General features: G+C 45.4%; 1 protein-coding gene and 1 long non-coding RNA gene across 2 annotated transcripts in view; one reads left to right on the top strand and one right to left on the bottom strand.

The window, feature by feature from the left end:
- The window catches only part of LOC138161520 (uncharacterized), a 66,397-nt gene that overhangs the window by 7,014 nt on the left and 46,128 nt on the right, over nt 1-13,255 (top strand). The window lies entirely within an intron of this gene.
- On the bottom strand, nt 616-3,146 carry LOC138161555 (olfactory receptor 2D2-like). The gene has a single exon (XM_069088292.1). The coding sequence runs from the start codon at nt 1,618-1,620 to the stop codon at nt 616-618; it is 1,005 nt and encodes a 334-aa protein (XP_068944393.1). The 5' UTR covers nt 1,621-3,146.

The following is a 13,255-nucleotide window of genomic DNA, read 5'->3' as shown; positions in this document are numbered from 1 at the left end:
GGATTCCAGATCATGGATGGGCTGGACTTTGGTTATTTGACACCTTTGAGAGTCTTTGAACACTGATGCTGAGATCCTCACAGAGGATCACACCTGAAACCTGGAAACCTAAGGCCAGAGGGGTGGAGACTGGTTCTAGGAGGAAGAGGTTTGAACCCAGGTTGGCCAACTCTTCACTTTACCCAGGCCCAGTGCTGCCTTCTGTCCCCCAGGGATATGTAACCTGGCTTCATAAGACAGACTTCAGGGAGTCCATGAACTTGGATGGGAAAAACCACAACTTTATTTTTAATAGCCAATAACTAAAATTTAACTTTTCACTCAATAAATTTTTTAAAAAGTCATTCTGAGAAGGGGTCTTGCCCTTCGTCGGCCTGCCAGAAGGATCCATGACTCAAAAACCTGCTCCACATGTTATGTTCTCAGTGCCTGTTGTGGCAACGTCTGGAGTCTGCTTCCTAGTCTGCCTGTGTTCCTGTGCAGAAACAGTCTGGGGTGCTTGGGGAGGTCGAGGTCTTTTTTTTCAGGCAAAGACTGGGGTTTCCTGGGTTTTCCTATGAGAAAGAAGGATGTGGGGCGAGATCACGACTGAGGCACTTTCTCTTTCCTTAGAATCTATGATTCTATGGCTCTTGCCCTCATCCCCTTGATGCGGGCAACAGCATACCTGGCGGCACTGTGGACATCCTTGTTCCGCAGACTGTAGATGAGTGGGTTGAGCAGTGGAGTGACCACGATATAGAAGACTGCTGTGAGCTTGTGGTGTCCAGCTGGGGTGGGTCCCTTGGGCCTCAGATACATGGCCATCACAGTTCCATAGAAGAGGCCAACCACAGCCAGGTGGGCTCCACAGGTGGAGAGGGCCTTGCGGCGGCCCCGGGCAGAAGGGAGGCGCAGGGCAGTGGCCAAGATGAGACCATAGGAAGCCAAAATGCAGCCAAAGGGCCCCAGAAGGATGGGAACACCCATAGCATAGACCAGGGCCCGATTGGGAGCCGTGTCAGCACAGGCCACCCTCAGAACTGCCGGCAGTTCACAGAAGAAGTGGTCAATGGGTGGGCGTCCAATGCAGTAAGGAAGGCGTAGAGCGGCAGCAGCATTGGGCACAGATAGCAAGAAGCCCAGGGCCCAGGCACCACCTCCCAGACTCCCACAAAGAGCTGGAGTCATGATAGCGGTGTAGTGGAGGGGCCGGCACACGGCCAGGCAGCGGTCAACAGCCATGGAGGCCAGGAGGAGAGCCTCGGTGCTGCCCAGAGAGAGGGCCACATAGAGTTGAGCGCCACAGCGGGCAAAAGGAAGCACCCGCCTCTGGACCAGCATGTGTGCCAGGGCCTGAGGCACAGTGGTGCTCATGTAGGACATGTCCAGCAGAGCCAAGTGAGTCAGCAGGCGGTACATGGGCCGGTGCAGCCTGCTGTCGAGTAGGATCAGGGACACCAGGAGGGCATTGCCCAGAAGGGTGGCCAGGTAGGAGGCCAGCACAGCCGCAAAGAGGAGGGGCTGGAGGGCAGGGCAGGCAGAGAGGCCCAGGAGGAGAAATTCAGCCAGAGCTGTGGTGTTCCCTTGGCCCATCCTGTGTAGAGAGTAGAAGCTGGAGGGAAGATCTAAGGTTTGCATGCTTTTCCCCTTTCCTCCCCTCCGCTCTCTAATTAGCTGCCACACCAACAAGAAACTCCTTAGCCTAGTACTTACAGCTCTCTCTAACCTGACTCCCACCTCCCTCTCTGGTCTTATTTTAAAATATTCCCTTCAGCCAGTCCTTCTTCCAGTGAAGTCTACCTGCATAGCTGTTCCTCCTACCTGACCTTCTGTCTTCTTAGCATCAGGCCTTGACATAACAGGCCTGGAATCCCATGATTCTAGGAAGGGAGCAGAGAGTTGAAGAGAATACAGCTGGAGAGGAGAGGAAGGAGGAGGAAAGAAGCGTGAGGAGGACAGAGGAGATGGGCGGAGCAGGGAAGGCCTTCCTCCTCTGTCTCCTCTAGTCCCCAGTTTTTTCCAAAGCCCTCCTGCACTAGGCATCCCTTGGTCCTCTCTAGTGCGAAGCACACTTAGTAGCTTTATAGAATCTGCATTTAGTCACTTGTGTCTGTGGATTGTTCTGCCTTCACACCCACAGGATCTCTATCCCCAGGGAATAAAAGCATTGACAGATGTGGCTGCTGAACCACCATGCACAAACTCAGAAAGTACATGGAGAATGGGAGAGGCCAAAAGTCTGGAGCAGGCTGAACGGTGGCCTCCTTTTCAAATGGGGGAGAGGATGTGGTCAGTAGACTCTAGACTTGTGGTCTCAGCTTTGATTTGTGGCAGAAATTCTGGCCTGGCGCGAGAACATCGGAAAAAGGAGGCCATGATCACAGAGCATAGGCATGGCCGACTCATCTAGATCAGGTTATGCCAGGCTAACCAGACTCACTCTTGGGACAGGCCTGCCAGGCAGGTAGAGCAGAGAAGTGGGAGTGATAGGGAATAACATTTGACAAAGACTCATACCTCTCTCATGCACAAAACAGAGATGTGAGCTAAATGTTAATGCAGCTTATGGATTCTGACATTTTCTAAATGAGGCTCAGCATGGTCATTAGTGATCTGATGGCAGCTTGGAAGGAGGTCTGTAGAGGGCTGTTTCAGAAATCTGTGCTTGACTCTCTGGTAATGACTTGGATTGAAGTATATAATGGCAGGCTTATGACACAAGGTTGGGTTGAGTAGCTACCATGTTGGATGGCAGAGAAAGGATCTAAAGTATCTTGAAAGTTTAAAATGTTGAGTTGAAACTAATGAGATGAAATTTAATAGGAAATGCATAAAAGGTTAAAAAAATAAACTTTGGAAGCATATGATGAGAGAGGCATAACTAATAAGTCTAGGATACTTAGTGGACTGCAAGTTGAACATGTGATGGCCATGGGCTATTGAGTCCTTATTCAGCTGTGGCCAATTCTCCATGACCCCACTTGGGATTTTCTTGGCAAAGATACTTGAGTGATTTGCCTTTTCTTTCCCTGGCTCATTTTAATGATGAGAAAACTAAGGCGAATCGGGTTAAATGACTCATTCAGGGTCATACAGCTAAGAAGTATCTGAGGCCAGAACTGAACGCGTGAAGATGAGCCTTTCTGATTCCCAGCCCAGTGCTCTATGCACTATGGTGCCATCTAGCTGCCCCTGATGACCATGGGACATGCAGTCAAAAAAAAAAAATCTTCAAGTGCATTGAGAGGAATATCCGAGACTAGTGAGATGCGACTGCTGCTACTGGACCTGGCCTAGATCAGTCCACATCTGGAGTATGTTTAGCTCAGGTGCCACGTTTTAGGGAGGATATTGAACGACTGAAAAATATGCAGAGGAGGGCATCTGGCTTGGCCAGGGATCTCAAGTTCATGATGTATGAGGATGGATTGAATGACTTAGCCTGGAGGAGGGGAGATGTTTCTTTCTTGATGGAGAGGAGAGACCATATGATGTTTCCAAGCATTTATTTGAGCTGCTGCCATGTGGAACAGACTTTTTCTGAGCTTCAGGAGGCAGAACTTGGCATATGTTGTAATTGGGCAAATTTAATTTATATTTAATTAATATGAGGAATCAAAAAGAAAGAAATCTTTTTAACAGCCAGAGCTCCAAAAAAGCAAAATGGTCTGCTTTGGGTACGATGGATTCCTTCTTACTGGAGTTCTTTGGCTAATGGTTAGGTCGCCCCTTGTCCAATATATTTAGATGAAATTCTTTTTTCCAGGTATGGCTTATGCTCATTGCTCACTAATATATCCCTTCTGACTCCGAGATTATCTCTTGTCCCATAGTCTTTCCCTCTCCAGGTCATTGCTTTGATACACTACCAAAATCACTTTCCCAATGCACAAATCTAATGGGCATGGCCCAGTAGAAAGAGTAATGATTCTAGAGTCAGAGGTCTTGAGTTAAAATCTACCTTTGATACTCCCTGTATGACCTAGGACAAGTCATGTACACAGTAGGCACTTAATAAATGTCTATTGATTATTGATGCTCCCTTCCTCCTGATTTCTCTTTTACTCTAACCTCTTCCTCTCTTCTGTGTCTTATCTTTTATTTCTCCGTGTTTCTCTTTCCATTCGAGCTCTCTCATCTCCATCTTCTGCTCTTTTTCCTGCTTTCTCTCCCTTTGTCATTTCTTCCAACTGCTTCCTTCCCTCCATTCACATCAATTCAATAAACATTTATTAAATGCCTAGTGTATAAAAGGCCTTGGGATACACAGATAAATGAAAAAAATCTGTCCTCAAGAAGCATGTGTGTTCTTCTAAGCGATAAAACAAATGCCGATACATAAATGCAAAAATAAGTCAAGAGGGAGACTACTATTTACTAGGGGCATCAGGGAAAGCTTCCCATAGGAGATGACACTTGAGGCAGAGATTCCAAAAGGTGGAGATGAGGAGGGAGTCCATTCCAGGCAGGGGGAGAGGGGGCACTGCAAAGCCATAGAGAAAGTGGCTGCAAATTTAATTCACAAAATACTTTGGAATTCTCTTGCCCTGTAGGGAGACAGCAAGACTTTTTACAGACCAAAATCTAGCACAAAAGTGAAGGAGTTTTGCTGCTGACAGATATGCATAGTCAGGTCAGGAATATGGTGTAAGTTGGCTCTGGTTCAAATGCATTTGCATACTAAGCCAGAGGATCTTGAAAATGTCTTACCTTAAGTTAGGTAGTTACCTGCAATGGGAGGCTACATCTTTTGCCCAGGCATAGGGGTGGAAAATTTAAAAAAAGAAGGAAAAAGAAAGGACAGGATTATCCTGGGAGTTGTCAGCATGGGTTTTGTTTAGCTGGGGAGTGTAGCTATAAGTGAAGAGTGGTCAGGCTCTCCTTTCAAGGAGTTCTGTTCTAGTTACTATTCCTCCATTCTCTGAGCAGACCAATGCCATCAGGAGGTTGATGTCTTGACTTGCAAGTGAATTGGATTTAAATGAGGCAAAGCTGTGCAAAGTCATTAATCTCACATTCTCCAACTGAGACTTGGGGATCTAGTGGCAAGATATAGATCAGGACAAGTGGTGATGGCCAGGATGCAGTGGGAGACCTTGGCCTTTTTAAGTTAAGGTCTTTCCTCAGGTCTAAGTCTGTCTGAGGCAACACCCATTCAGTAAGGCTAGGTAAGAAATGAGGCCAAAGTGGCTTAGTTTGCCTTCACAAAAGAATCACTCTGGGAGGGGTGGACCCTCTGAGTTTCTGACCAACACAGAAACAATTGCTATTTACACTGACTCGGAGCCATCAAAACCCAAACAAGGAACACATGCAGCTTGGGCTGGGACCTAATGCTGGCCAATCAGTGAGAGCCAGAGTAATTTGGGTTTAAAGGCATAGTCAGGTAGCTCCATTTTAATTCTAATGGACTTTATCAAAGCCTGGTTTTCCAGAGCCATAGTTCAAGAAATCATAAATGAAAAACTACATGAGACAAAAAGTTAATTATCCCAGTTTTTTTTTTAAACGAGATAAAATAAATAGGGAAGGGAAAAAAAATCTGTCCCCAGATTTCAAAACGCCTTGTGAAGTAGTACCCGATCAAAATTTCTAGCAGACTGGAGCTGAAAAACCCAGTGAGTGGACCTGAAGAGATAAGCCTCAAATCTAAAAATAGGGAGGTTCCAACCAAGTACCTCATGGGACGAGACCATCTGGAAAATATGGGAACAAAGCCTGACACTATATGCCTAGAAATCACCAGCAGTCACCATGGGCTCTTCATAGAAAGTGCTCAGCTGAGTAGCCAAGCCCAGGGAGGAATGGCCATAGTGAGGGCATTGTGCCCCAGTTGGAGTGGGTAAAGGATGGAAATATGAAATCAGTCTGGAAAGGCAGGTGACTGCCAACTTGTGCACAGCTTTCAGTGACAGAATGAGGAGTTTATATCTCATCCCAGGGGCAAATGGGATAATGGATTTTGGGGCAGGGGAGTGATATTGGTCAGACCTGTGTATTATTAGCAAGATACATTTGCCAGCTTGTGGAAGATAAAGATTAGAGAAGGGATTGAGTCAGGGAGATAAATCAGGAAGTTATAATGTTCTAGGCGAGAGCTGATGACCACCTGAAGCAGGGTAATGTGAATGGAGAGCAGAGGTTTGAAGTAACATATTTTGGAGATAAAATTGTTAAGACTCTTACCTCATTTCTCTCTCTCCCCCCACCATCTTCTCAAAATTCCCATAGATCCCCAATATACTATTTGCTCTAACACATGTATAGGCCTTAGGTATTTTTTTTATCAGTCATATCAGCTCCTTAGTGCCCACTCATGTTTTAGCATGTATTGATTTCTCAGCTAAGTGGTCCATAGAACCATATAGAATGTTAGAGTTTTAAATCCACTTAGAACACAGAAGTTGGGCTGCTGGAACAGAGGGGACCCTAAGAATATAATGTAGAAGATCAGACCTCTGAAAGACCTTAGAACAGAGAATGTCAGAGCAAGGAGTCACCCTTAGAATGTAAAATGTCAGAGTTTGGAGGGTTCTTTGAAGGTGGCCTGTCAGAGCTGTCAGGGGCTTTCATCTGGTGTAACTACCTTTTGTAAAAGTGGAGACAAGTCAGAGAGATGGGTGTTGCCCAGGATCTATAAGGGAGCATTTGATTCCCCAAAGAATCCCACGAGGTCTTGTGTTGTTTCCCTCATTCCTCTTGCCAGGTAAATTGGTCTCTACTTCACTCTTCTTGATTCTATTGATCTGATTTGCCCTGGTAAATTGACAGCCCTTTAGTATTCTACCCCTCACTGGATGGCCAGATTTCCTCTGCCATGTGCTAAATGTCTCTTTGGTTGAGCATCTCCCATCCTGATACTTCTTGATGGAACATCTATCAAGGATTTACTAATTATAAAGAGAAGCCTGCAGTCTATAGCATGTACAACTCTTGGCTTTTTTGATAATGGCAAAATATTGACATGATGGAGAAATGACTGAACAAATTGTGGTATGTGAACATGGTGAAATTCCATTGCACTTCCATAAATGGGAAAAAAAGTCAAGAACAAAAAGACGTGAGAAAGTTTATGGGAAGTGCTGGAGACATCGTGATATTCAATGGAAAGGACACCGAATTTCAAGTTTTAGGACCCAGGCTCCAATTCTGGCTTTGCTGTTTATACCTGTGGGAACCTGGATAATCAATTCTTCTCTCTGGGCTTCAGTTTCCTCATGTATGACATGATAGAATAAATTAAATGATCTCTAATTTCTCTTTAAATGTTTAATCTATGCCCATCCATGTATCTGTCTGTCTGTCCATCCATCTGTCCATCCATCCATCCATCCATCCATCCATCCATCCATCCATCCATCCTTCCATCCATCCATCCATCCATCCATCCATCCATCCATCCATCCATTTGTCTCTCCTTCCATCCATCCATCCATCCATCCATCCAACCATCCATCCATCCATCCATCCATCCATCCATCCATCCACCCATCCACCCATCAGTCCATCTGTCCATCCATCCATTCAGTAAGAATTTGTTAAGTGCCTACTGTGCTGGCTACTGTGGTAGGTACTGGAATGAAATGAACTTAGGAATCTCTGATTTCCTAGTTACACTGTTATTGATGGTCTTCATGAGTTGCTACGGCCATTGTTTTTGGCCTGGTGGCCAGACTTTTGGTGCTTGAGCCTCTCGGATCTCTGGGCTGGCCTTCAGATGAGAGAACTGCAGCTTCCCCTGGCTCTGCACTCAGAGGGCTTCCATCAGGCTATGGCTGCCAGACTGTGTTCTCTCCAGCCCGGTCTTCAAGAAACCCCAGCTTGCTCTCATGCCATGATGGAGCATCAGAGGGAACTTCAATGGGGACAGACGAGGCCCCCTTTAGTAATTACTAACCAGTGGCACAGGGGAAAGAACACTCAATTTGGATGCAAGAGATCTGAGTTCCAATCCCAGCTTCGCTCTTTTCTGTGTGAATCATTTCCTTTCATTTACTCAGTTTCTCTATCTGTAAAAGAAGGGGCTTGGGCTCTGTGACCTTTAAGAGCCTTTCTAGCTCTAAATGTTATAAAATCGGAATCGTCATCTGCTAGCATTGTTCACTATCTGAGCAGCTTCTGTCCTGATCCCTGCTAGAGGAGACCTGGTCTCATCATTTTGGGTTGTCACCTAAGCTTGAGATAGATAATGTGGCTATACCCATCTTCTAACTGCCTCTGCTCACCATTCAGGTTGTCTGACTTACCTGATAGAGCTGCAATGAGAATTTGGACCTTGCCATTTCATCAGAGAACTCTGTCCTGGCCCTGCCCAGCTGCTTGCCTGTCCCCATGTGATCCCTCTGCTAATAGCTGTATCATAGCCTGCCCTCACCCCTGGCACCGAGGGAGGAAAATGCCCCCAAGAAAGCAGCCTGTTACAGATGGCTTTTGAAGGATTTGTGGTTTCAGAAACCCATGAATCTGAGTCTGGGGTCTCCCTCCATCAATGCAGAGCAAAACCCTATTTCATCTTTATAAATAAGTCTCAGGGTATTTTCTAACACAAAAGCGGTTAAACTATTTGCCCAGTCACCCAACTGATATGTGTCTAATTTAGGACTTGAACTCATTTCTTACAGACCAAATTTATCAGCCATCTACATTCAAGCTCAAAAAATTCTTTAGAAGCTGACATAGTGAATGGAGGGGTGATGACAAGATTCCACCCCTCCCAGTGCTCCCTCCCTCAACCCTCTTCTAAGTTCAAGGATATTTCCATTATCTTTCTCTAGATTAGAATTAAAGCAGTGAATACTTAGGTATGAAGAATAGGGTAGGGTGAAACCACTGTGGCTTTTGCCCTAAGGTGAAAGCTTTAGAGTGTGCATAGTACAGTGGAAGGGGCATCCTTCTCCCTCCCTCCCAGCTCCAGGCTCCCTCAGCCCTAAATAGCAGCTTTAATCTGGATATATACTTTATCTCCATGGAAGTGCTCCCCCTCCCCCCCACTTCTACTCTCCTGTCACCAACAGTGACTGGTTTTCCAGCAGAGCAGAAACCTTGAAGTATCTCAGAGCACACTTCTTCCCTTCCTTGGACACAACTTCTTGTATTATCTCTGGGATAAGAGTTCCTGCTTGTTTTCTCCTCCTTCCCCCAATTAGTGCATCATAGGAGCTGTTGAGATCATCTAATACAGCTCCCAAGTTTTATAGGGCAGGGTGGAGGAAGTCACTTGTCCAAGGTTCCTTGAGTAGCTAGAAGGGACAAGGCTTAAATCTGAGTCTTCCAGCTCCAAATACAAGGCTCTTTCCCAGCCCCATGCTCTATCCCTCCACTCCTTTCTTCCCCACATATTGGAAAGTCCTGGTGCAGTGGATGCTTTTTGGAACCTCTCCTCCTTGCTTCCATTCCCTTAAAATATCCTGTTGTGGATTCAATCTGATTTAACCCTAGCTCCCTGCTCAGTCCTGGGTGAGTACCCAGCTTTGTGGGGGAGAGGATTAGTGACCTTTCATGGTTAATGGAGACCTAGTGAATGAATGGTCCTTCTCAGTGGGGCCTAAGTGGACCTGGGTGGTCACCGGGGGCTTTTTCAGCTCGATGTTTTAAGCTGTGACCTGTGTCCTAAGACAACTCCCAGCTGAAAACCTCTGTGTTCTTTATTCTGAAGATTCCCCTAACTATTCTATGCTGTGGAATCAGTAGCATTCACATCTCAGCAGAAGTGGCCCTGCTAGACTTGTCTCTCTGCTCCCCCAGGGTGGACTTACCTCCTCCTGATGCCCTTAAGGGTCAGACCTCCATTTTTCTTTAGCCAACAGTGTTAACTCCTTAACTCCCAGCTCAGCCTCTTGTGGCTGCTGTGTCAGATGGTTACATGCCTGGACTCCAAGTATGTGAGAGGCCAGAGTAGATAAAGAGGAGTAATCCCCAGTGCCAGGGATGGTTCAGGTTCCCTTGGAAGAACTTGAGAAAGTGGCAGCATGTCTTCCCTTTCCCACTGTCTCTTGGTGGTACCAGGCCAGAGGATGTTGCTGTCACTGTCACCTTCTTTGGGGACTCCTAAACCATCTCTGCTAATGAAGCTGGGAACGTGGGACCTGAGCCCTTGAGCATAGGCCTTGCTGTGCCACCTTGGCCCCAGTCCATGTCCTCTTTGGGGATGGGAAATGAGAAGGTGGTCAGTGGTAGAGTTTATCACATCAATCTAAACCATGGGATTTCTTCAAAGTCCTTAGGCACTGAAGGGTGTATATCAACAATTAATCTATATATAATTCATTTCATTAGCATCTGTTAGCAAGGCACTGTATTAGGAAATGTGGAAAGCACACAATTATAAGATATATCCCTCAGGGAGCTCCAAATTTGGTTATAGGCATGGAAAAATAGTCAAGAATACAAGGTAGCATTGTAAAGCTTGTATGGCAAAGAAGCATTGTGGCAACCCAGATGAGTGGTATCGACAATTACTGTCGTGGGAATCTAGAGAAGGGCCAGATTCAGGAAAGAGTGTCTAGTATGAAAACCATATAGGGTGATCATCCTTGGCCAGCCAGTAGGCCAGTCAGCAGGATCATATCTACAATATTGCGCTTATTTCAGGGAAGCACCAGTCTAGCAAGGACAAACTTGACAAAAAATGGTGTATCCAGATAAGGGGCTGGGAACCAAGTTGATAAAGGGACTAGAAACCAACCTTTATGAGAATTAATTGGAGGAAATATAGATGTTTAGGCTACAGAAGGAGAGGCCAAGGACAGACATGGGAGATATCTTTGAATATCTGAAAGTTTTCATGTGGAAGAAGAGGGATTCTTCTTATTTGCTGTGCTCCAGAAAGTTGCAGAGAGGTTACAGAAAGGAAGAGCTGGGCTTAACAGAAGGAAACGTTTCTGAATACTTTGAGCTGTCCCAAAGGGGAATGGGCTCCTTGGACATATGCTTGTGATAGTAATGGCAATTAAAGATTCCCCTGTATTGGCTTGGTTTTCAAATTGATTGTATTAAAACCCAGAGTTTGTTAATCCCACCTGTGGGATGGGCTTGTTGATGTGAAAAGAAAGTCCTGAAGTGGGAGGAGCGGGTGATGTAGATTTGGAGAGACAGGAGAGAGGCGGAAGATCTTTTTGGAAGCAGCACCTCGTGGAGAGAGAGAGACTAAGAGAATTGCTGGTGGCCGCTTTGAATTGCCCTGGACTTTTGAGACCTGCCCCCTGAGCTGCCAAGGACTGAGGAGACATGGCTGTTTTGCTGGTACTTTGTCTGTCTGTTTTGATGTTATTTTGCCAGATTTGTCCACTGGTGAAAGACTGTCCTGTTGAAGAAGTCCTGGAACCTGGCATTTGGTTAAGAAGGCCTGAGACTGTCTTGCAGACAGAGAGTGAATACTGTCCACTGGTGAGGGACAGTACTGAGAGTGAATACTGTCCACTGGTGAGGGACAGTACTGTTGTTGCAGGGGTCTGGAGACTGTCCGGCAGACAGAATGAATACTGTCCACTGGTGAAGGACAGTGCTGTTGTTGCAGGGGTCTGGGAGCCTTTCTGTTGGTTCAGAAGCCCTGAAGAAGGATTTTCTTGTTGTATGTTTACAGAAATCCTGGGAGAGGGCTTTGCTAATGTGTTCAGGGGTTCTAGGACTGTTCTACAGACAGAGGATAAATTCATGAAGGGACTGGCAATGTATCTTATGGCCTTGCTAAGCCTTGTCTCCCCAGGAACTAAGATTGCTGAGAACTTGCCTCGTGTCAAGATGAAGAAAAGACCTCCATTTGGGTATTAAGTGCTGTGTTTAAACTTGATGTAACTCTGGGGTAGATTCAATTGTGATCCAGGGGTGGGGAACTTTTGACCTTATGTTTGGAAACTAATCTCCATTTGAGAAGAGGGGCTTTGTGGTGGACTTAATTAAGGTATAGCCTAGGGGTGGAGAAGTATTTAGAACAGAGACTTTGTGATTGATTGAATGATTGGAAGGTCCTGGGGTGGGGTAGTACTTGGAGATTATTTAATCACACTTAGTAAATGCTGTATTTTGAATGATGTCATGTTTTGATCTTCTCTGTTCTTGGTTTGTCACTAAATAAAATAGAGAGCACCTATGCTGGTATTTTGAACCTGGGAAGTTGCCTTCTTTTGACATTACATTACAATGCTCTACTCCCCATCTCTGCAGGTCTTCACTTAGAGGCTGGATGGTCTTTTGTCAGTCATATGGTGGGGGGTGGGGTTCATAATTCCAGTACAGGGTTGTCTGGAACACTTTTGAGACCCCTTATGACTGTCAAGTTCTAAAAGGCCATACTCAGTGAGGTCACCATGGGGAAAGTGGCATCATGCCTTGCATAGCACCAACCTTCCATAGGAAGCCCTTCCCCAAGCTCTTTTAATTCTACCGACTTCCCTCTTAATCATTTCCTGTTTATCCACCGTGCATTTTTGTACATGTGTTATTTGTTGTTTCCCCCATTAGATTGTGAGCTTCCTGAAGGGCAGTTGCTGTCATTTTGTCTCTTTCTGTATCCCTAGTGCTGTGCACAATGGCTGATTGGCTTTAGCCCTTCTCTCTTCATTTAACACATGAATTCCAAAGACTAGCTTGTATAGAAAGTAGTCAGGTGAGGATAGGAAATAGAAATGAAGGGAGTAGAGAGGGTAGGAAGTAAAAGAGATGAGAAATTAATTGGGTAGGTGATAATAGGTAATTAAAAGGTAAAGGTGTGGAATGGTCAGATGAGAAAACAGGAATTTGGTAAAATAAGACTGAAAGTATACATGGAAGAGCATTATCAGCTAGGGCTAGAATTGGACAGGGGAAGGGAAGTGGGCAGATGAAGAGAGGGAGCGGGAAAGGGTAGGCTAAGCTGACAAGACTTTGATGTGATGTTTACTTGTGACTGTGACTGTCTTTAACCAATGTGATTCTGGATCTCCATATTTTATATTTTTATCTCTTACCCTACAATAAAAGCTTGAAAGAATTTGAACTAGATAGGAGAATACAGTAAGTGGGTAGAGGAAGACAAAGAATGGGCAGTGAGATATAATCAATTTTCAGACATCTGGAAATTAGCAGGCAGAGTAAAAGTCAGCCAGGAATATCAAGAAGAGGGCTGTAGAATTTAGTGAAATAAAGATAGAACGGTTTAGGAGAGGAGAGAAACTGATGAAAGACGGAGAGAGTCTGATTTTGCTGGTAGGACTTGATCATGAGAGTGAATTCTAACTCTGACTATATTTGATTAAATCTGGACCCCACCATCACAGATCCCTACTTTCCTACACAA

Source organism: Petaurus breviceps, unplaced genomic scaffold, assembly GCF_028583685.1.
Source record: "Petaurus breviceps papuanus isolate PSGF00001 unplaced genomic scaffold, PetGlider_PUasm1.0 185, whole genome shotgun sequence".
NCBI lineage: Eukaryota > Metazoa > Chordata > Mammalia > Diprotodontia > Petauridae > Petaurus > Petaurus breviceps.
This window is presented reverse-complemented; position numbering and strand designations above follow the sequence as displayed.